The sequence below is a fragment of the Nansenia antarctica genome (assembly GCF_963989245.1).
Source record: "Nansenia antarctica genome assembly, chromosome: 3".
NCBI lineage: Eukaryota > Metazoa > Chordata > Actinopteri > Argentiniformes > Microstomatidae > Nansenia > Nansenia antarctica.
In genome coordinates this window covers 1,070,922-1,095,951 of record NC_137688.1, presented here as the reverse complement: position 1 = coordinate 1,095,951, position 25,030 = coordinate 1,070,922, and the positions used below count along the sequence as shown (strand labels likewise).

Genomic DNA, 25,030 nt, shown 5'->3' with positions numbered 1-25,030 from the left:
GTAAAGTCTGATTAAACACTACTCTCTCTCTACAGTAAAGTCTGATTAAACACTACTCTCTCTCCACAGTAAAGTCTGATTAAACACTACTCTCTCTCTCCTCAGTAAAGTCTGATTAAACACTACTCTCTCTCTACAGTAAAGTCTGATTAAACACTACTCTCTCTCCACAGTAAAGTCTGATTAAACACTACTCTCTCTCCACAGTAAAGTCTGATTAAACACTACTCTCTCTCCTCAGTAAAGTCTGATTAAACACTACTCTCTCTCTCCTCAGTCAAGTCTGATTAAACACTACTCTCTCTCTCTACAGTAAAGTCTGATTAAACACTACTCTCTCTCTCTACAGTAAAGTCTGATTAAACACTACTCTCTCTCTCCTCAGTAAAGTCTGATTAAACACTACTCTCTCTCCACAGTAAAGTCTGATTAAACACTACTCTCTCTCTCTACAGTAAAGTCTGATTAAACACTACTCTCTCTCTACAGTAAAGTCTGATTAAACACTACTCTCTCTACAGTAAAGTCTGATTAAACACTACTCTCTCTACAGTAAAGTCTGATTAAACACTACTCTCTCTCTCCTCAGTAAAGTCTGATTAAACACTACTCTCTCTCTCCTCAGTAAAGTCTGATTAAACACTACTCTCTCTCTACAGTAAAGTCTGATTAAACACTACTCTCTCTCTCCTCAGTAAAGTCTGATTAAACACTACTCTCTCTCTACAGTAAAGTCTGATTAAACACTACTCTCTCTCTCCACAGTAAAGTCTGATTAAACACTACTCTCTCTCTACACAGTAAAGTCTGATTAAACACTACTCTCTCTCTCCACAGTAAAGTCTGATTAAACACTACTCTCTCTCTACACAGTAAAGTCTGATTAAACACTACTCTCTCTCTCCACAGTAAAGTCTGATTAAACACTACTCTCTCTCTACACAGTAAAGTCTGATTAAACACTACTCTCTCTCTACACAGTAAAGTCTGATTAAACACTACTCTCTCTCTACAGTAAAGTCTGATTAAACACTACTCTCTCTCCTCAGTAAAGTCTGATTAAACACTACTCTCTCTCCACAGTAAAGTCTGATTAAACACTACTCTCTCTCTCTACAGTAAAGTCTGATTAAACACTACTTTCTCTCTACAGTAAAGTCTGATTAAACACTACTCTCTCTCTCCACAGTAAAGTCTGATTAAACACTACTCTCTCTCCTCAGTAAAGTCTGATTAAACACTACTCTCTCTCCACAGTAAAGTCTGATTAAACACTACTCTCTCTCTACAGTAAAGTCTGATTAAACACTACTCTCTCTCTCCACAGTAAAGTCTGATTAAACACTACTCTCTCTCTCTACAGTAAAGTCTGATTAAACACTACTCTCTCTCTACAGTAAAGGCTGATTAAACACTACTCTCTCTCTCCACAGTAGAGTCTGATTAAACACTACTCTCTCTCCACAGTAAAGTCTGATTAAACACTACTCTCTCTCTCCACAGTAAAGTCTGATTAAACACTACTCTCTCTCCACAGTAAAGTCTGATTAAACACTACTCTCTCTCTCCTCAGTAAAGTCTGATTAAACACTACTCTCTCTCTCCTCAGTAAAGTCTGATTAAACACTACTCTCTCTCTACAGTAAAGTCTGATTAAACACTACTCTCTCTCTACAGTAAAGCAGTAAAGTCTGATTAAACACTACTCTCTCTCTCTACAGTAAAGTCTGATTAAACACTACTCTCTCTCTCCACAGTAAAGTCTGATTAAACACTACTCTCTCTCTCCACAGTAAAGTCTGATTAAACACTACTCTCTCTCTCTACAGTAAAGTCTGATTAAACACTACTCTCTCTCTCCACAGTAAAGTCTGATTAAACACTACTCTCTCTCTCCTCAGTAAAGTCTGATTAAACACTACTCTCTCCTCAGTAAAGTCTGATTAAACACTACTCTCTCTCTACAGTAGAGTCTGATTAAACACTACTCTCTCTCTCCTCAGTAAAGTCTGATTAAACACTACTCTCTCTCTCTACAGTAAAGTCTGATTAAACACTACTCTCTCTCTCTACAGTAAAGTCTGATTAAACACTACTCTCTCTCTCCACAGTAAAGTCTGATTATACACTACTCTCTCTCTCTACAGTAAAGTCTGATTAAACACTACTCTCTCTCTCCTCAGTAAAGTCTGATTAAACACTACTCTCTCTCCCAAACACTACTCTCTCTCTACAGTAGAGTCTGATTAAACACTACTCTCTCTCTCTCCTCAGTAAAGTCTGATTAAACACTACTCTCTCTCTCTACAGTAAAGTCTGATTAAACACTACTCTCTCTCTCTCCTCAGTAAAGTCTGATTAAACACTACTCTCTCTCTCTACAGTAAAGTCTGATTAAACACTACTCTCTCTCTCCACAGTAAAGTCTGATTAAACACTACTCTCTCTCTCCTCAGTAAAGTCTGATTAAACACTACTCTCTCTCTCTCTACAGTAAAGTCTGATTAAACACTACTCTCTCTCTCCTCAGTAAAGTCTGATTAAACACTACTCTCTCTCCTCAGTAAAGTCTGATTAAACACTACTCTCTCTCTCTACAGTAAAGTCTGATTAAACACTACTCTCTCTCTCTACAGTAAAGTCTGATTAAACACTACTCTCTCTCCACAGTAAAGTCTGATTAAACACTACTCTCTCTCTCCTCAGTAAAGTCTGATTAAACACTACTCTCTCTCTACAGTAAAGTCTGATTAAACACTACTCTCTCTCCACAGTAAAGTCTGATTAAACACTACTCTCTCTCCACAGTAAAGTCTGATTAAACACTACTCTCTCTCCTCAGTAAAGTCTGATTAAACACTACTCTCTCTCTCCTCAGTCAAGTCTGATTAAACACTACTCTCTCTCTCTACAGTAAAGTCTGATTAAACACTACTCTCTCTCTCTACAGTAAAGTCTGATTAAACACTACTCTCTCTCTCCTCAGTAAAGTCTGATTAAACACTACTCTCTCTCCACAGTAAAGTCTGATTAAACACTACTCTCTCTCTCTACAGTAAAGTCTGATTAAACACTACTCTCTCTCTACAGTAAAGTCTGATTAAACACTACTCTCTCTACAGTAAAGTCTGATTAAACACTACTCTCTCTACAGTAAAGTCTGATTAAACACTACTCTCTCTCTCCTCAGTAAAGTCTGATTAAACACTACTCTCTCTCTCCTCAGTAAAGTCTGATTAAACACTACTCTCTCTCTACAGTAAAGTCTGATTAAACACTACTCTCTCTCTCCTCAGTAAAGTCTGATTAAACACTACTCTCTCTCTCTACAGTAAAGTCTGATTAAACACTACTCTCTCTCTACAGTAAAGTCTGATTAAACACTACTCTCTCTCTACAGTAAAGTCTGATTAAACACTACTCTCTCCACAGTAAAGTCTGATTAAACACTACTCTCTCTCCACAGTAAAGTCTGATTAAACACTACTCTCTCTCTACAGTAAAGTCTGATTAAACACTACTCTCTCTCTACAGTAAAGTCTGATTAAACACTACTCTCTCTCCACAGTAAAGTCTGATTAAACACTACTCTCTCTCTCCTCAGTAAAGTCTGATTAAACACTACTCTCTCTCTCTACAGTAAAGTCTGATTAAACACTACTCTCTCTCTCCACAGTAAAGTCTGATTAAACACTACTCTCTCTACAGTAAAGTCTGATTAAACACTACTCTCTCTCTCCTCAGTAAAGTCTGATTAAACACTACTCTCTCTCTCTACAGTAAAGTCTGATTAAACACTACTCTCTCTCTACACAGTAAAGTCTGATTAAACACTACTCTCTCTCTCCACAGTAAAGTCTGATTAAACACTACTCTCTCTCTACACAGTAAAGTCTGATTAAACACTACTCTCTCTCTCCACAGTAAAGTCTGATTAAACACTACTCTCTCTCTCTACACAGTAAAGTCTGATTAAACACTACTCTCTCTCCTCAGTAAAGTCTGTGTATCCCCTTCATCCCCCCTCTAACCTCGACACGTGTGTTTGCAGGGGTGCAAACAAGTGATGGACCAAAAAGGTGAAATTCTTTTTGCATGAAAATTAAGAAAAAGAAAATGCACTAACAGTGGTCTAACAATGACAACACCTGCATAGTTGTTTTACTTTAACATAATATTTACTTTGAGAACGGTTTGCTTACATTACTGTTCTCCACGCTGTCTGGAATTGTACCTAGCTGCCTGAAGCTCAAACTGCCACAGGAGCAGCAGAGTTTAGCAGACAGGAAGATGTTTAGCTCGCGCCCACCACCACTGTCTTCCTTCACATGTGTGAGCTAGTTTGAGGTAAAAACGGCGAATTTCGCCAAAAGGTGACAAGTTTGCACCCCTGGTTTGTGTGTGTGTATGGTAGACACCCCTGGTTTGTGTGTGTGTGTGTGTGTGTGTGGTAGACACCCCTGGTGTGTGTGTGTGTGTGTGTGTGTGGCAGACAGCGTGATGCAGATCTTTACCTGGCGTTCTCCAGATGGGCTGGACTCATTCTTCATGGATCGATTCCCAAGCACACCAAAGCTGGCGCTGCCTTGGGACGCCTTTAAAACTGTAAGACAAAAGTATTTATTTTCAGGTTCCACAATAATACACGGTTCCAACAAGTTTCAATAAGTCAAATGTAGGCCTTTTTTTTTTACCTCTTAGAATATAATTTTAGACCTATTCGCGACATATGCTAGCTTTTGGTCATCCTCGAGGTGATGAAATTTGGGATTTCACTGCCATACAGACAAAAAAGGAAGCGAATCTGCATTTTTTTGGGTTCCAGCTTGATTCATTTCCGCGTAAATAAAGTAAAATAATGTGGTTGGACTGATTTCCTTGCAGGACCTCATTTTTAAGACCGAGCACCTCATTTTTGAATGACTGAATAACTGAAATGTAAGACCTTTTTAGGCCTTATAAATCGGGTTGCTGGATTTTTAGACTTTAAGGCTTTTTATGACCAGTGCGGGAACCCTGTAATACAATGCAACTCAAGTCAGTTCATGACAAGGTAGTCATTTTTTACTTTTAATTTTGACATTTAGCAGACGCTAAACTACTTACAATTATGAATTACAGGGACATTCGCCCTGGAGTAACTGAGGGCAAAGTGCCTTACTCAAGGGCACACTAGTAGTGGTGTGGTTTCAGGCGGGATTTGAACTCACAAATCCACCACTACCCAGGTATGGGCCAACAGTACATTTCCAATATAATCAAATGTCACCAAAGTCACACTACCTGTCGGTTTTCCCTGCTTCAGCTTCTCCAGGTATTCCTTCATCTTCTGAGCCACGGCAACTGGAAGCTTATCGATGGTGACGACACTGGAATCCTTCAAAGTCACCATAAGCCGTCTGTGCGGGGGCATGCCGCCCAACACCACATTCTTCACGTTGTGGTTCAGCTGAAGGCGACAACAACATAATAAAGAGATCTCATTGAATTGTGGTAGATTTATATCCTAAAAGACAACATTGTCACACACCATCACTCAGCTGTTGTGAAGTCCAATACTGTCATGTCATTTGGTGGTGAGTAAGAGGAGAATGTGCACATAAGGTAGATGGGCGAAGGTTCAAAAAATCACTGCAATACCTGGAATATTTTGGGCGCACCACCACTGTTGTACTTCAGGCACAGGCTGACTTTGTTCTCCTTCTCCAGGATCTCAACGGTGCCCTCTTTCCACCTTGTGGTACCCAGGTCTATGCTGTTGAGGCGGATCTTGACAGCGCCCCCACTGGAGAGCTTGGGCACTGCAGCTGCCATGGGTGACCGTCAAGATGATGCGCTCCTCTGAGCCTCTCGTGAGAATGGAGCCGGTTTGACAGACCCACAAACAAGACGACACCTCCTGAGAATTGAACGAAGAAACGGTGAATGAATTACAGCCACGTCATAGTTCTTCCCCTTGGAACAATAGTCACAAGATCAACGTTAGTTGACAAGAGTCACAGACAGTCATGGAATGTGAGAGCTTGATCAATATGCTGTTGTGGTGGATGAGGTTCTTTTGAGGGTTTGTGCACATTTGTAGCTGAGGTGTAAAAGGTTAGTTAAAACAGGCTATAATATGACAACACTTCTCAAACACCAATGTTATGTCAATGTTAATTATGTACACCTCGCTAGCTAACTAGCAGACGCTTAGATGCCATGCCATGATTGCTCAATAAGAACGTTGCAGAATAAGAACGTTGCAGAATAAGAACGTAGTAGTAGTTCTAAACCAGTAGTTTTACCTGGCTACAGAGAGGCCAACATTAACAGCTTGCTAGCTGACGTTAGCCTGCTAAGCTAACTGGTTGGTGGTTTGGGAGATGAGCAGAACACGGTTCATTGCAACAGAATAACCACTCACCTCTGACTCAGACGCAGCAGCCCTCTCTCTCCACACCTCCAGATGTGATCTGTGTGTGTCAGAAGCCTCTGGTGCAGGCCGGCTGGGGTTAGCGGGGTGCAGTGACGATAAGGTTATCAGATGTGATGTTGTTGACATGCAGACAGACACACACGGGATGATGGCGGGAATGTGAACATGTCCAGCGGAAATGATCTACGGGAACACGTCATCTGTACTCTCGCGACATTTGACAAGGGAAATCCCGATCGTTTTATTCATCAGAGCAACGCATCCGGGTACTTTCCCCTCCCGTCATGTCCACGCCCCTTTTTGGGTGATAGAAGTGGAGAAGTTTGACTGGCGGTCAATGGGAATTTCTGGTCTTTGCTACTTTAATCCGATGAAATAAGAAAACCGTAGTGCTTTTTAGATATTAGGAGCACAAATCCGATGGCCAGTTAGGCAAACTATTATATAGTGTCATTGCCGATCAATGATCGACGTCGTTATATAGAGAAAATTAATGAAATAGGGGTTGATTCATCAGATCAGTCATACGTCATCTCCCTGTCATCAGGGATTTGTAGTTCTTCAGTTGATTTGCCGTGTAAATCCCCAGACTGCCCAAATCCGATGGCCAGTCAGGCAAACAATTATATAGTGTCGTTGTCGATCAATGATATGGAGAACATTGATGAAATAGGCAATGAATGTGTGTCCTTTCAGTCTGCCTCCATCCATGTGGATGAACCACCCGACGGCAAATCAACTTCAAATTATTTAGTACTACACTGCCGCTAGTTCATAATATTCATCTAGTTCATAGAGTCACATATTCATCTAGTTCATAGAGTCATATTCATCTAGCTCATAAAGAGTCATATTCATCTAGTTCTTTAAGAGTCATATTCATCTAGTTCATAGAGTCATATTCATCTAGTTCATAAAGAGTCATATTCATCTAGTTCATAGAGTCATATTCATCTAGTTCATAAAGAGTCATATTCATCTAGTTCATAAAGAGTCATATTCATCTAGTTCATAGTCATATCCATCTAGTTCATAAAGAGTCATATTCATCTAGTTCATAGAGTCATATTCATCTAGTTCATAAAGAGTAATATTCATCTAGCTCATAAAGAGTCATATTCATTTGTGGGCAGTTTTTATTAGCAGGGTATATTTGACAACACAGTAAGAGTAAATAATATATAAAATATCTGGTAGCAATCTAGTTCAATCTAGAAAATACAAGAAAATTGCTACCTTTTGCTATGTTAAAAATACAAACCATCGACGGTACATTTGTATCGGAACACTTACAAATGTGGTTCTTCTAAACACAAGTATAGTCGGGTGATCAGTGATCACGGTCATGGTGATCACCATGTTGGAACGTTATCTTGGAGAGCTGATCCATGTCTGTCTGGAAGCAGCAAAGTAGCAGATGTCATCTGAGAAAGACAAAGGGCGTTGTGCAGTATCACAGGACAAGGCGTAACCGTGGAGACCAAGCTGGAGATAGTGTCATGTTCCTACAGTCAACTCTTGGTCCGTGTTTCCCCCCATAAATAATTTGTATCTCCTTCTCTGTAACGCGTTGGTGCGGTGCTCCGGCAGATTGTTGTGCGTGCACCATTGAGATATCTGTGACAGTAGAAATATAACATCACATAACCATCAGAAGCAATGTTAGAGTGTTAAGAGTGTCGTACAAATCCATTGTGGATTTCAGATCTATGTCTGACTGTTGCCTCTCACTCCAACCCTCCTCCTCCTCCTCCTCCTCCTCCACCACCTCCTCCTCCACCTCCTCCTCCACCTCCTCCTCCACCTCCTCCTCTTCCACCACCTCCTCCTCCTCCTCCTCCTCCTCCTCCACAGACGAGCAATGTTAGAGTGTTAGAGTGTCGTACAAATCCATTGTGGATTTCAGATCTATGTCTGACTGTTGCCTCTCACTCCAACCCTCCTCCTCCTCCTCCTCCTCCTCCTCCTCCTCCTCCTCCGCAGACAGCAGACTGCTGGTGCGTCCTGAGGTTGCAGATCCAGGCGAAGCGTTTCCCGCAGTGGCTGCAGCAGAAGGGCTTCTCCCCTGTGTGGACGCGCTGGTGCTTCTTCAGGTTGCCCGCCTCGGAGAACGTCTTCCCGCAGGTGTGGCAGCAGAAGGGCTTCTCGCCCGTGTGGACCCTCTGGTGAGCCTCCAGGTTGGACTGGCCCGTGAAGGCCTTCCCGCAGGCCCGGCACACGTAGCTCCGCCTCCTCCCGCCCCCGTCCCTCCCTAACCCGCCCCCCTGCTGGGACAGGAGGGCGGCTTGCTGGGCGGCGAGCGCGGCCTCGATGTGGGCGAAGCCGTTGGCCGTGGCGGCGCTTCCTCCTCTCCCCTGGGGGAGGAGGGAGGAGGAGGAGGAGGAGGAGGAGGAGGAGGTCATGCCGGGGTTCATACCCGAGGCCTTGGTGGCGGTTGTTTGGCCCTGCGGCCTGACGAAGCGCCGGTGTTGCTGCTGCACGTGAGCCGCCCGCCACATGGCCGCCCTGCTCCAGGGAGGGAACCCCCCTTGGAGGGCCACGCCCCCCCCCCCCCGCGCCCCCGCTCCCCCCCCCTCCAGCAGGCTTGGTGGGCGCGGTGCGGTCGGCTTGAGCAACGGCCTCCCCCACCCCCACCCCGGTGGGTCTCACCGTCACCGAAGGGGGCTGGTGGTGGGGGGGCGGGTGGTGGGGGGCCGGGTCCGTGTCCACGATAAGGCAGTCCTGGTCGGTGTCGGAGCCGGGGTCGGAGGCGTAGGAGCAGGAGGGGCCAGCAGAGGGCGGCGGCGAGGCGTCGGGGGCCCAGCGGGTGAAGAAGGTCTCCAGTTCAAACAGAGAGTACTCAGAGCCCAGAGGGGTGGGGGTGGAGCCCTGCTTGCGCTGCTGCGTGGTGGTGGGGGGGGGGTGCTGAGGGCTGCTGGGACAGGGGGGACCCCCAGGGACGGAGGGGGTGGGACATGTGACTTTGGTCTCCTCAGCACCTGGATGAAGATCAGCGACAATCAGGCAGTTATTCATCAACCGGAAGTTATTATAAGAAGAAGAAGAAGAAGAAGTAACCTAACCCTAACCCTAACCCTCCCTAACCCTAACCCTCCCTGACCCTAACCCTCCCTGACCCTAACCCTCCCTAACCCTAACCCTCCCTGACCCTAACCCTAACCCTCCCTGACCCTAACCCTAACCCTCCCTAACCCTAACCCTAACCCTAACCCTCCCTGACCCTAACCCTGACCCTAACCCTCCCTGACCCTAACCCTAACCCTCCCTGACCCTAACCCTAACCCTAACCCTCCCTGACCCTAACCCTCCCTGACCCTAACCCTCCCTAACCCTAACCCTCCCTGACCCTAACCCTCCCTAACCCTAACCCACCCTAACCCTAACCCTCCCTGACCCTAACCCTCCCTGACCCTAACCCTCCCTAACCCTCCCTAACCCTAACCCTCCCTGACCCTAACCCTCCCTAACCCTAACCCTCCCTGACCCTAACCCTCCCTGACCCTAACCCTCCCTGACCCTAACCCTCCCTAACCCTCCCTAACCCTAACCCACCCTAACCCTCCCTAACCCTCCCTGACCCTAACCCTCCCTAACCCTCCACAACCCTCCCTAACCCTAACCCTCCCTAACCCTAACCCTCCCTAACCCTAACCCTCCCTAACCCTACCTGACCCTAACCCTCCCTAACCCTAACCCTCCCTGACCCTAACCCACCCTAACCCTAACCCTCCCTGACCCTAACCCTCCCTGACCCTAACCCTCCCTAACCCTAACCCTCCCTAACCCTAACCCTCCCTGACCCTAACCCTCCCTGACCCTAACCCTCCCTGACCCTCCCTAACCCTAACCCTCCCTGACCCTAACCCTCCCTAACCCTAACCCTCCCTAACCCTAACCCTCCCTGACCCTAACCCTCCCTAACCCTCCCTGACCCTAACCCTCCCTAACCCTCCCTGACCCTAACCCTCCCTAACCCTAACCCTAACCCTCCCTGACCCTAACCCTCCCTGACCCTAACCCTCCCTAACCCTCCCTGACCCTAACCCTCACCCTAACCCTCCCTGACCCTAACCCTCCCTAACCCTAACCCTCCCTGACCCTAACCCTCCCTAACCCTCCCTGACCCTAACCCTCCCTGACCCTAACCCTCCCTAACCCTAACCCTAACCCTCCCTGACCCTAACCCTCCCTGACCCTAACCCTTCCTAACCCTCCCTGACCCTAACCCTCCCTGACCCTAACCCTCCCTAACCCTCCCTGACCCTAACCCTCCCTGACCCTGACCCTAACCCTCCCTGACCCTAACCCTCCCTGACCCTAACCCTAACCCTCCCTGTGCTACAGCCCCTCCCTGTGTTGCTGCTGTTCAGTCTCCACTTACACCCTGTCTCTGCCGGGCCTGTCGGTGTCATTCTGTCCGGTTTCAACTCCAGGTCCTCTGCATTCTGGGTGGACGGTGTCACGGGACGCTGTGAGAGACAACAGATGAGACTGTGTGAGACCAGAGACAACAGAGATGAGACTGTGAGAGACAACAGAGATGAGACTGTGAGAGACATCAGAGACAACAGAGATGAGACTGTGTGAGACATCAGAGACAACAGAGATGAGACTGTGTGAGACAACAGATGAGACTGTGTGAGACATCAGAGACAACAGAGATGAGACTGTGTGAGACATCAGAGACAACAGAGATGAGACTGTGAGAGACATCAGAGACAACAGAGATGAGACTGTGAGAGACAACAGAGACAACAGAGATGAGACTGTGAGAGACAACAGAGATGAGACTGTGAGAGACATCAGAGACAACAGAGATGAGACTGTGAGAGACAACAGATGAGACTGTGAGAGACATCAGAGACAACAGAGATGAGACTGTGTGAGACCAGAGACAACAGAGATGAGACTGTGAGAGACAACAGAGACAACAGAGACAACAGATGAGACTGTGAGAGACATCAGAGACAACAGAGATGAGACTGTGAGAGACATCAGAGACAACAGAGACAACAGATGAGACTGTGAGAGACATCAGAGACAACAGAGATGAGACTGTGTGAGACCAGAGACAACAGAGATGAGACTGTGTGAGACCAGAGACAACAGAGATGAGACTGTTGTGACTGTTATGTCTGCTCATAGGCGCCATTTTCTTTCAGAGTGGTTAATCTGTGATTACTATATAGTGTTATGTTGATATGGGGGGGCGGCTCTGCGCACACCTGGTTTCAACAAGCACTCTGTGTCGATCGTGGCCACGTTTAGATTGCCCACGTTCACTTTGGGGTGTACCGCAGCCAATCAAAAGATGTGTTGTCAACTGATTGTGATCTTCCTCGCCAGGTAAGCGTGATCTACCTGACGGTGATGTCTGGGTGACTGCAGTCACATGTATACCAGGCGTAGGTAAGCATGTCTGGATGACTGCAGTCACATGTCTGGATGACTGCAGTCACATGTCTGGATGACTGCAGTCACATGTCTGGATGACTGCAGCCACATGTGTCCCAGGCTGTAATGTGGTGATAACTTTAACATTACTTACATTATTTGTTGAAGCAAATTTGCGCTAAAATGTGTTACTTCTGCAGTGGTGTATGCCCAGGTCATTTATTGATGAACTACTTCTATCTGTACAGTCAGAATGTAAACCGTAATATATTGTGGTTCCCTTAGCTAATAACATATAATAATATATTGTGAGCTAGGTTCACTTAGCTAATAACATTGTGTCACAGTTGAGGAACTTGAATGCCCAGTAACAGTGATGTAAGGTCAATAACCACATTCAATCATAGTTGTTGTTTTTTGAAAAGTGACATTTTAATCTTATTTTACAACAAGGTCAGGACAAGGGTAAAAATTTCACAGAATTGTGACACAATGGAATTGTCCCTCAACAAAACATTGAGACATTTATCAAGACAACTTTCAAATACACTAACAGATGTTACAGTATCCTTCAGTTGATGTTTGTGGCATATGTTTAACTTCGTGAGTTTAGAATGATAAGGTTCTATCTCCGTCTAGGGTAGTTCAGAGATATTGAGCGTCAACGTTTTTACCTTCCATTATGTTTTGTGAGATGGAACCTTTGTATTTTATTAATTACTAACTAAAAAATGTCAACATTTTAAAAATAACACCACACAGGCATTAATAAACACCTAGTGGATCAGATTATGTAAAAAACTCAATTTTGACCAAAAATGGAGATAGAACCTTATAATTCTAACGTCACATAATACCATGGTATAAGTAGGTAATAATTTGCGATTCTCAAATCATGGAAACAAACACGGTAAATCAAACATGCTAGTACCAGACTCGAACCGTGCCACTATTGACTATACTGTTTCATAAACTAAAACTTTCATATAGATTAAAAAAAAAAAAAAAAAAAAAAAGATTACATACGCTAACCATAATACGTCCCTGAAGAAGAAGAAGAAGAAGAAGAAGAAGTCATTCTCACCACTGAACGGACCACCGCGGTCAGATAAAGTACACGTAAAAAAAAAAAAAAAAAAGAGATTAAATAGACCAGTCCCCCTTTCCGAAGCCCTTTAACTAATACCAATAAAAAAAATATGTATTCTGCTTGTCCACTGTGCGCCGCATGCCCCCCCCCCGCCCCCCCCCGCACCCTAGCTGGAAACACCAGAAGCGACATCATCCACTGCCCCGCACACACCCCCCCCCCCCCCCCGGCCCTCTAGCCGTCTAGACTCCGCCGTCTCCACTGGTGGGCAGTGGATGATGTCGTTTCTGGTGTTTCTTTAGGTTACTGGGGTCGGCGAAGCGTTCGGGGCAGTTGGGGCACTGGTAGGGCCGCTCCCCCGTGTGGACGTTCATGTGGATCTTAAGGTTCCAGAACTGGGAGAAGTGTTTGCCGCACACGGTGCAGCCGTACGGCCGCTCGCCCGTGTGCGTCCTGAGGTGCGGCTCCAGGTTCGCCGGGGCGGAGAACCCCTTGCCGCAGAACTTACAGAGGTACGCTTTCTTCCTGGCCACTTTCTTCCTACCGCTGTTGTACCTCTCCTCCTGACCCCCTTCCCCCCCGGGGTGCCCCGACCCCCCCAACCCCCCCCCACCAACCCCCCCCATCGCGTCAAAGAACCCGCTGGCCTCCCCCCCTCCTCCCCCCCCCCCCACCTCCATGACGACAGACATGTCCCCCACCCCCGAGAAGCTTCCGGAACCGTCTAGACTGAAACCTCTCTGTGTGTCTGAGGTGGTGCCGCCGGCCCCGGGCCCCGCCCTCATCAACATGCCTGGGGGGTAGGACAGCTGGGAGGGCCCGGGGACCCCCCCACCACCCCCATCCCCGCCCCCGCCACCCCCACCACTCCCACCGCTACTACCATCCCCGTTTATCCACAGCTGAGGGGGCGGCGGCTCGTAGGACGCACAGCCATAGCTGACCTCGGAGATGCTGCGTCCAGAGCCCGGGTGCTCCCCGCCGGGCGGCGTGGGAGAGGCGTGGACGTCCTCCCTGGGCAACACCCCTCCTCCTCCTCCTCCTCCTCCTCCTCGCAGGTCGTCTGTGCTGGACTCCACCAGGCCTGCAGAGACACAAGGTTCACATCACCAAGAAGATTCTAGTTGAGGTCGGTAGAGGGAGGAGGTGTCACAACCACAGAATGATAATAAGAATGATAATAATAATAATAATAATAATAATAATAATAATAATAATAATAATAATAATAATTAGAAGAAAAAGAAGAAGAAGAAGAAGAAGAATAGTTATTATAGAATTATTGACGATTGATGAGTGACTTTGAAGAGTGTTAGTGATGGGTCACTGTTGGGTCACTGTTTGTTTACGTTCAACTTCAAACTAACCCTCTCACTACTGGCTGACTTACATCGTAAGGGGACAGAACAGCCACCCCCCCCTCCTCCTCACCTCCTCCTCCCCCACCTCCTCCTCACCTCCCCCCCCACTCACCCTCCTGCAGACAGACACCTCCCCTCAGGGCCCTGCTGCCCTCCTCCTCCTCCACCTCCTCCGTCTTGATGTGCTGCAGCGCGTACGGTTCCTCCTCTCCTGCAGGCTGGACAGAGGAGAGAGGAGGCACGGAGTTACACACACACACACACACACACACACACACACACACACTACACTACACTACCTTACACAGGCAGACACACACACACACACTACACTCACACACACTACACAGGCTAACACAGGCAGACACACACACTACACACACTACACACAAACACACACACACACACACACACTACACTGGCTGGGACAGGAGGCATGGGGCGTTACACACACACTAAACACACACTACACACACACTAAACACACACTACACTACCTTACACAAGCAGGTACACACACTACACACACACTAAACACACACTACACTACCTTACACAGGCAGACACACACACACACACACACACACACACACACACACTAAACACACACTACACTACCTTACACAGGCAGACACACACACACACACACTCACTACAGTAATTGACCTTACTTACACGGGCAGACACACACACTCACACACACTACACTACACTACCTTACACAGGTGCGCACACACACACACACACACACACACACACACTACACTACCTTACACAGGCAGACACACACACACACACACACACACACACTATACAGGCAGACACACTACACTACACTACCTTACACAGGCGCACACACACACACACACACACACACACACACACACACACACACACACACACACACTACACTTCAACAGTTTGATGACCAGTTGACCAAAGAACAATTATGAACGAATTGAACCGCGCGTTATTAAGACGTCCCGCTGCGTATGTGAACGTTACGTTCAGCAACATGACAGAGCTGCTTAACTCTGACCAGGGAGAGGCTAACCCTAACCCTAACCCTTAACTCTGACCAGGAAGAGGCGAACCCTAACCCTTAACTCTGACCAGGGAGAGGCTAACCCTAACCCTAACCCTTAACTCTGACCAGGAAGAGGCGAACCCTAACCCTTAACTCTGACCAGGGAGAGGCTAACCCTAACCCTAACCCTTAACTCTGACCAGGGAGAGGCTAACCCTAACCCTAACCCTTAACTCTGACCAGGGAGAGGCTAACCCTAACCCTTAACTCTGACCAGGGAGAGGCTAACCCTAACCCTTAACTCTGACCAGGGAGAGGCTAACCCTAACCCTAACCCTTAACTCTGACCAGGGAGAGGCTAACCCTAACCCTTAACTCTGACCAGGGAGAGGCTAACCCTAACTCTAACCCAACCCTAAAGGTTACTGGGCAGGTTAACCAGCTACCATGTAAAGGTGCCTGGGCAGGTTAACCAGCTACCATGGAGATGCAGTCATGATTGTTGTTTGGTTTGTCCTTCTACAGTTCCATTGAATGATTTCGGGGAGATACAGGGCCTTCAGGAAGTATTCAGACCCCTTCACTTTTCCCATGTTTTTTTGTGTTATAGACTCCAATTAATTGATTAGAAAAAAAGGCATTTTAGCATAGGGTCTGAATGCTTATGTACATGAGGTATTTCTGTATTTATATTAACTGACATTTAAAAAAATATATTTTCACTTTGTCATTCTGGGGTATTGTGTGTGGATTGATGGCAAATTATTCTTTTTATTTAATCCATTTTAAATGGAGTCTATAACACAACAGAATGTGGAAAAAGTGAAGGGGTCTGAATACTTTCCGAAGGCACTGTACACATTTGTGTATATAGATGTACTACTGTGTGTATAGATGTACCATTGTGTATATAGATGTACCATTGTGTGTATAGATGTACCATTGTGCCCTGCTCTGTCAACCAATCTGAAAAGGCATGTCGATGGTTAGTCTGTGTAACCAACGCTTAAATGGGTGATATATATATATAATATATATACATTTTTGTCCACTATACACAACAGTTCTGGGGGGTATTCCATCAACATTGCTAAAGGAAAATCTTATTTTTATACATCTTGTGAGATTCATCAGAAATAAGCCTGGATTTTCCTTTAGCGACGTGGATGGAATACCCAGGCAATGAAATAATTAATAGACCTCTCAAAGGTGCAAGGAATGTCTTTTATTTATAATAATTCCATGTATAAAAAAACACAAAAACAAAAAAACAAACCTTAAATATAAAGATTCAAACATTGACATTACATCCGCAATTCAAAGAGAAATGTAGATATTTAAGAAGAAACAGCTTTTTATTTACCAAACTGTAGCAACATAACCACTCATTCTTTTAAAAATTGACTTTGTAGATTTAACAAAGTTAATTTGACCAATGTCAAACTAATTATTTATATTCAGTATATAAATGTAATACAGTACATTTTGAACCATGCTTGCTCCATCCTGATAGGTTAACCTTGGCCTAAACAGATCTGATAGGTTAACCTCGGTCTAAACAGATCTGATAGGTTAACCTCGGCCTAAACAGATCTGATAGGTTAACCTCGGCCTAAACAGATCTGATAGGTTAACCTCGGCCTAAACAGATCTGATAGGTTAACCTCGGCCTAAACAGATCTGATAGGTTAACCTCGGCCTAAACAGATCTGATTGGTTAACCTCTGCCTAAACAGATCTGATTGGTTAACCTCGGCCTAAACAGATCTGATTGGTTAACCTCTGCCTAAACAGATCTGATTGGTTAACCTCGGCCTAAACAGATCTGATTGGTTAACCTCTGCCTAAACAGATCTGATAGGTTAACCTCGGCCTAAACAGATCTGATAGGTTAACCTCGGCCTAAACAGATCTGATAGGTTAACCTCGGCCTAAACAGATCTGATTGGTTAACCTCGGCCTAAACAGATCTGCAGCTTATATACCACCAGACCAGCACCGTTCCTTTGAAGTCGAAAGAAAATAGAAATATCTTGAGTAATCAGTAAAACGCTAACAAAACTACCCATTCTGCCCCCCGAGTTAATTTGTATTCATGATAATGCACTTTATTAATATTCACGATAATGCACTTCATTAATATTCATGATAATGCACTTCATTAATATTCATAAGAATGCACGTCATTAATATTCACAATAATGCACTTCATTAATATTCATGAGAATGCACTTCATTAATATTCACGATAATGCACTTCATTAATATTCACGATAATGCACTTCATTAATATTCACGATAATGCACTTCATTAATATTCACGATAATGCACTTCATTAATATTCATGAGAATGCACTTCATTAATATTCACGATAATGCACTTCATTAATATTCACGATAATGCACTTCATTAATATTCACGATAATGCACTTCATTAATATTCACGATAATGCACTTCATTAATATTCATGAGAATGCACTTCATTAATATTCACGATAATGCACTTCATTAATATTCACGATAATGCACTTCATTAATATTCACGATAATGCACTTCATTAATATTCACGATAATGCACTTCACTCATATCCATGGTCAGGGGTGCAAACGTGTCCCCTTTTAGCCGTTTTTTTAACCTCAAAATCGGTCCAACAAAGTTTCATAAATGTTCTTTGTTTTCAGGCCCCCCCAAAAAAAAGTGTTGTCACCTTTTTGGGCCATCGCCAGTTTGCAACCCTGCATGACAATGACAAAGCACTTCATTAACATGAATGACAAAGCTCCGTTAACAACAGATAACTAGCGAGCCGAGCCTCAGGGGTCCAGGCTGGTGAAGCAGGGCACGTCCCCCCCCTCGGGGAACACGTCCGGGTGGCTCTTCTCCTGGTGGGTCTTCAGGTTGCGTATCCAGGCGAAGCCCTTCCCGCAGAGCTGGCAGTTGTAGGGCTTCTCCCCCGTGTGGACGCGCTGGTGCTTCTTCAGGTTGCCCGCCTCGGAGAACATCTTCCCGCAGGTTCCGCACCTGAAGGGCTTCTCCCCCGTGTGGGTCCTCTGGTGGATCTCCACCTTCTTCGGCCTGTTGAAAGCCTTGCCGCAGAAATTGCAGATGAACAGTTTCTCCCGCGCGCTCGTCCTGTGGGGGGGGGCCTTCCCGCCGCCACCCCTTCCCGCTCCTCCTCCCCCCCCTCCCCCGCCACCGCCACCGTGTCCCCATCCGTTCACGTTCGACGTCGACGGCAACGCGATGTCGACGGACGTCAGGTTGCGAGGCTGGGCCATGTTGCCGAGGTTACCCTGCAGTCTACTACCGTGTTGTCCAGACGACGGCCTCCCCTCGTCCTCCCATCCCAGAGGCCCCTCCCCCTCTTCCGAGTCGACGTCTATGACCACCTGTTTCCTGGCGAGGAGACGGCGGTGGTGGTGGTGGTCGTCGCCGGGCGAAAGGGGAAGTTGTAGTTGTTGTTGTTGTTGTTGTTGTCGCTGCCGTTGCAGTTCGGAGTGAAACGCCGCCGCGACTGCTGCCGCCGCCGCCCCGCCCCCCCCCACGCCGCCGCCGGAGGAAGAGGAGTCTCCGGCTCTGGCTCCGCCCCCCCCGGAGTACGAACAAGATGGCCGACTGCCGCCCTCCTCCTCCTCCTCCTCCCTCTCCTCCTCCTGCTCCGCCTCGCTCTCCGCGTCGTCAAAGAAAGCGCCGAGCTCGCTCGCCCTCTCGAACATATCGAACTCTGAGTCTGGGTGGTGGGGGGGCGCGGGGGCCAGTAGTCCGGGGTTAGGGCCTCCCAGGGGGTGCTGGGGGGTCCCCTCAACGCGCTCGGGCTCAGACTTAGGGATGTTTGGATGTTCGGATCCACTGACCTCCAGTCCGGTGCCGGGCGGTCGGCTCCTGGGGCCCTGGTGCTGGTTCTGGTTCTGGTGCTGGTGCTGGTGAAGGAGATGCTCTGTGCTTTGGGTCGAGGTTGACAGGGCGTCTCGAACGCCGGTTCTACCCGCTACGCCGCGCGGACCACACTCCACCACGCCTGCAGGGGGAGAACAAGGGAGGGGTCAGTTAGGAGGGGAGGTTTCTGGGGGAGCGCAGGGGACACAGACACAGACACACAGACACAGACACAGACACAGACACACACACACACACACACACAGACACAGACACACAGACACAGACACAGATTAGGGCTGCACGATTAATCGATTTTAAATCGAAATCGCGATTTGAAATGTCGCGATTAGCTAATCGCAAAGCCTGCGATTTGCCTGCGATTTTTTTTTTTTTTTTTTTTTTTTTTTTTTTTTTTTGCCATTTAGCAGACTCTTTTTTAATCCAAAGCGATTTACAAATACGAATTACAGGGACATTCCCCCTGGAGTAACTGAGGGCTAAGTGCCTTACTCAAGGGCACACTAGTAGTGGTGTGGTTTCAGGCGGGATTTGAACTCACAACCTTCCGATCACAAGTCCAACTCACTATGTGTTTCTCAACCCTCTCCTCGGGGCGCCCCAGCCGCTCCACATATTTGATCTGTTCCACCACCAGCACACCTGATTCAACTAATCAAGTCCAAATCATAATTGCTTTGGACTTGATTAGTTGAATCAGGTGTGCTGGTGGTGGAACAGATCAAATATGTGGAGCGGCTGGGGCGCCCCGAGGAGAGGGTTGAGAAACACCACTACCCGTATGGGATACGTCATACAGCGCGTCGGATTCAACGTCAATGAACGTCAACGTCAATGAACGTAAAAAAAAGACACTTGTTGAGAGAAACAAAATGGTGTTGCTGTTTAAAAAAAACATAAATAAATATGTTGTCCCAATTCATATCTTTTAAGTTCTCATCCTTGCATTAGAATTAGAGCAGTTAATAGTTTGATGGTATCATGTGGTAATGCTCTCTGAAAATAGGTGATAGATAGATTCATCCAATCACCTGCCAAGTATTTTTTGAAAGTACCTGCCCTTTTCCAAACAGCTTCCAATTAAGCTTTCCTAGATGGTTGTGTGAAACAAACCACCTGAGTCAGGTTAGTAATGCTCCATCACATGTTTTAATCTGAAGCTTGATTTTAAAGCAACCCAACTTTAAAGCAACCCAATGTAGCTCGGGCTGTGGGGGTGCTAGAGGAGGGAGCCTCTAAGTCCCCTGAAGACGTACAAACAAACTGCACGTTGATACGACCTTCCTAGCCGGAGATATGGCCACACTTTACAAAAAGTCCCTTTTTTTTTTTTTTTTTTTTTTTGCTATTTAAAAATAAATTAATCGCAAATTAATCGCAATCGCGATATCTGTCCAAATAATCGCAATTCGATTTTTTCCCCAAATCGTGCAGCCCTAACACAGATACACACACACACACACACAGACACACACACACACACACAGATACACACACACACACACAGACACACAGACACACAGACACAGATACACACACACACACACACAGACACAGACACAGACACACACACACAGACACAGACACACACGACACACACACTCTGACGAACAATCCCCCTCTCCCCCAATGTGGACAACCAATGTACCCTTTGCACTACTGATCTTTGCATTACTGATCTTTGCATTACTGATCTTTGCATTACTGATCTTTACACTACTGATCTTTACACTACTGATCTTTGCATTACTGATCTTTGCATTACTGATCTTTACACTACTGATCTTTGCATTACTGATCTTTGCACTACTGATCTTTACACTACTGATCTTTGCACACACCACTGGCCCATGTGAACACTTAATTACCCGTTACACTAATGCTGTTGCATTACTGCTGTTGCACATACTAGGCTTGGGCGGTTTCCAATTTTTTATACCGTTAAACCGTCTCCAAATAATACTGCGATTTATGGTTTAACCGCGGTTCAGAGTGTCGTGACTGTCATTAATATTTTCACACAACAACAAAAATGTGCCTGTATCAAATAATAACTAAATAACAGAAACTACAGTAACGGAAATGGGCATGAAAGCGTATCCTACAACGTTAGGCTGTTCTGCAAGCCTAGTCCAGGTTTTTTGACAGAAGAACTGTACATAGCTTACTACCATCCTCCTCTGAATGTACATAGCTTACTACCATCCTCTTCTGTACATAGCTTACTACCATCCTCTTCTGAATGAAGAACTGTACATAGCTTACTACCATCCTCTTCTGAATGTACCTCTAACTACCATTCTTCCCATACTGTACCTATCACTTGTCACTATCATGTTTTATATCACTATTTGCACTTCTGGTTAGAAGCTAAACTGCATTTTGTTGTCTGGTACTCTGGTACTCTGCAATGACAATAAAGTTGAATCTAATCTAACCGTTTCCAGCTCACCACCAGCTTGCTGATTGGACTCATAAAGGGTTTGGTGACCAGGTGATTGGACTCAAAGGGTTTGGTGACCAGGTGATTGGACTCATGAAGGGTTTGGTGACCAGGTGATGTACCAGGTGCTTTAGTGAACATATCAGTCTGCACACACCGTTTAGTCCAGGACGCGACTACCCGAATCGCAACGGAGTTTAGACAAAACCACGCCCACTTCCGCATGACGTGCGCGTCGCCCGCTGCGTTGCTATGGACACCGCAGCTCTCGGCCGTAACCCTAACCCTAGCTAGAATACATGTCCCTAACCCTAACCCTAACTGTGATCCAGCATCAACATCTCCCTCTCGCCTCCCTCACGCATCGTGTACGTCATATGTGGGAAATGGGCGTGGTTTCGTCTAAACGCCGTTGCGATTCGGGTACGGGCGTCCAGGACAACTAGAAACAACACGACACACAGAGACACACAGAGACACACAGACACACAGAGACACACAGACACACACAGGGACACACAGGGACACACAGAGACACACAGAGACACACAGAGACACACAGACACACACAGAGACACACAGACACACACAGAGACACACAGACACACACAGAGACACACAGAGACAGAGACACACAGAGACACACAGAGACACACAGAGACACACACAGAGACACACAGACACACACAGAGACACACAGAGACACACAGGGACACAGAGACACACAGACACACACAGAGACACACAGAGACACACAGAGACACACAGACACACACAGACACACACAGAGACACACAGAGACACACAGGGACACAGAGACACACAGGGACACACAGAGACACACAGAGACACACAGAAACACACACAGACACAGAGACACACAGAGACACACAGAGACACACAGGAACAGGAACAGGAACGTACCGTCCTCTCCTATCAGCGGGATGTCCCTGATGTCCCGTACGTCTGCCAGGGAGCCGTCCATCCTCTCCTCCTTCACCAGCAGCGCCTGGTCCCCCATCTGCACCCCCGCAGCCTGGGGGAGGAGTCAACCATGTTACCATGGTTACAACCATGTAACCACACACCTGACCTCAACCATGTAACCATGGTTACAACCATGTAACCACACACCTGACGTCAACCATGTAACCACAGACCTGACGTCAACCATGTAAGCACACACCTGACATCTACGGTCACATAAAGCTAATCGATGGCCGAAACGCAAAACCTCCTTTCTGAAACATTTTTCAAAACACAAAAAACACACAACGCAAATACTCCTATCTGCAAAAAAAATAAATGTTATTAACACATACTATAGTAATAATAATTATAGTCCCCAAACAGTGTATTATGTGGTGGGTATCCCTAACAAATAGCATTCTGCAAGAAAAAACTAGACAGTTTTCTTCGTTTTCCCCCCAAAAAGTGGATTTTGTAGATAGGAGGTTTTGCGTTTCGGCCATCGTAACCCTGGTGACAAACAATCGAATCGCCCAAAACTGTACAGGCACTTCACATTAATGTGGGCTCTATAAAAACAGATTTAGGGTGTTTCAGTGTCTGTGAAATGTTGAGTATTATTATTTAAATAACCAAACAATACCCCAAACGTACGACGACTGGCTTAGAAACAGGCCGACATTAATGGAGGAACATTCATGTGTAAGTGGGTTGGACCCACCTCTTCTCTAATGCAGGCAGGATGGGTCTGCCCGCTGTTCTGGTTACCGGACCCACCAGCCCCCCCGGGCCACAAGCCCATGTCCATCTGTCTGTCGAACACGCCCCCTGAAACACAGAGGAGAAGCACTCAACACCCAACAGACAGAAGCACTCAACACCCAACAGACAGAAGCACTCAACACCCAACAGAGAGAAGCGAGCGCAGGTCCGGGGACGTGTTCATAGTGTGGCGAATGTTATCGCCTGGTTACGCGTGACAGCTAGCTAGCTAGTCACGGCTACTGTTAGGTTCACGACTGTTGTTCGTTGTTCGCTCGTTGTTGTTGTTCATTGATTGGCCGCTTGGCCACAACTGATTTGCATATTAGCGGCCCCAAAGGATTATGGGCCCATTCTATGCGAGTTCTGTGGGTCACACCGAAGCTGTGTCGTACAGGGGGACGTATGGGGTAGTTCAAGTTAACCCAAGATAACCCAAGCTTTTACCGTGCCTTCGAATGTGTGACTGTGTCAGTGTTCTAATGGCAGTTTATGGTCAATAAAAGCTCGCGTAATTACATTGTGTGCGAGTCCAATCCATATCCACGCTACAGTAGTAAGTAAGTAAGTAAGTAAAACTGTATGTATATAGCACCCTTCCCAGCAGGGATGCACAGGGTGCTTTACATACAAGAATAAATAAAATACGGAAAGTGCACATTTTTGAACATCAGTGATTAAAAAACACAAAGGGGACAACATAAACAAAACATAAACAGGAACAATAAGAAGGCTAAAATTGACTGCCGGCCTGTCTAAAAAGATGAGTCTTTAGTTGGCGTTTAAAGATTAGTTCTTCATTTGTCGTTCAGGTAGACCCGTTGAGATCCGTTACGCTACATCACAGGAGGTGGACCTGGACCCCCGGGGACATTTGGAGACACACAGAGTTCCTGTGGAACAGCCTTCCTAGTAGGGATGTCCCGATCTGATATTGATATCGCTGCGATATTGGTCCTGAATGCTGGATCGCTGATCGCACTAGAAAACAAATAGGCAGCGATCTGGGGCTCGCGATCCGGCGTGTCACTCACGTGATGACAACAGTAGTAGTCAGTGGTCACGCGCATGAGAGTTGGCTAGTAGCTACCTGTGTGTAATGAGTCTGACAATGTCATGATGCTAGCTGGTGAAATCATAAACCATTTGCTTACGTAATTTTTCGGTTGTTTACATAGTCTGAAACTACAGATGGTAAGCTTTCAAATGATGCGTCATACATTGAAATCGGAAAAAAAAATCAAGACGACACGACACGAGTATTTGAATGAACAGCTCAAGAATGGTGACTGCTAAAAACGCGGCTAACGTTTAGTTCTAAAACGAAAGTTGTTTACAAGCCAGGTATCACTTACCGGTAGCCTCCGGCAACAGTGAATCCAACCCACTGATTATAAGTATTTAGTGATCGTTAAACTGTTGTATACTATATCGAGTGGTACTTTAAAACGTCAAGTTGCCTCTTATGAAAAAAACGAAAAGCAGATATTGTTGACACACCTTCGATTCTGCGACTGGTTTCTGGTCTCACCAGCGGGCATCACTAGGCTACACTTTTAAAAGGGTCCTATAATTGATTTGCCATTTGCAAGAGAAGATAAATAGAATAAAAACCTGAAGGCACTACAATGCTGAATGCTGCTGTTTAAATTGTTTTAACTGTA

The 25,030-nt window shown here is 46.1% G+C and overlaps 1 protein-coding gene across 1 annotated transcript in view; it reads right to left on the bottom strand.

Moving 5' to 3' along the window:
* The window catches only part of usp37 (ubiquitin specific peptidase 37), a 67,813-nt gene extending 61,357 nt beyond the window's left edge, over positions 1-6,456 (bottom strand). Inside the window, exons 1-4 of the mRNA XM_080526630.1 lie at positions 6,407-6,456; positions 5,641-5,899; positions 5,284-5,449; positions 4,515-4,603 (exon numbers count right to left, since the gene is read on the bottom strand). Of these exons, the coding sequence (XP_080382756.1) occupies positions 4,515-4,603; positions 5,284-5,449; positions 5,641-5,814 (429 nt within the window). The 5' untranslated portion in view covers positions 5,815-5,899; positions 6,407-6,456. The remainder of the gene's footprint in view (positions 1-4,514; positions 4,604-5,283; positions 5,450-5,640; positions 5,900-6,406) is intronic.
* Between the last annotated feature and the right edge of the window lie 18,574 nt (positions 6,457-25,030).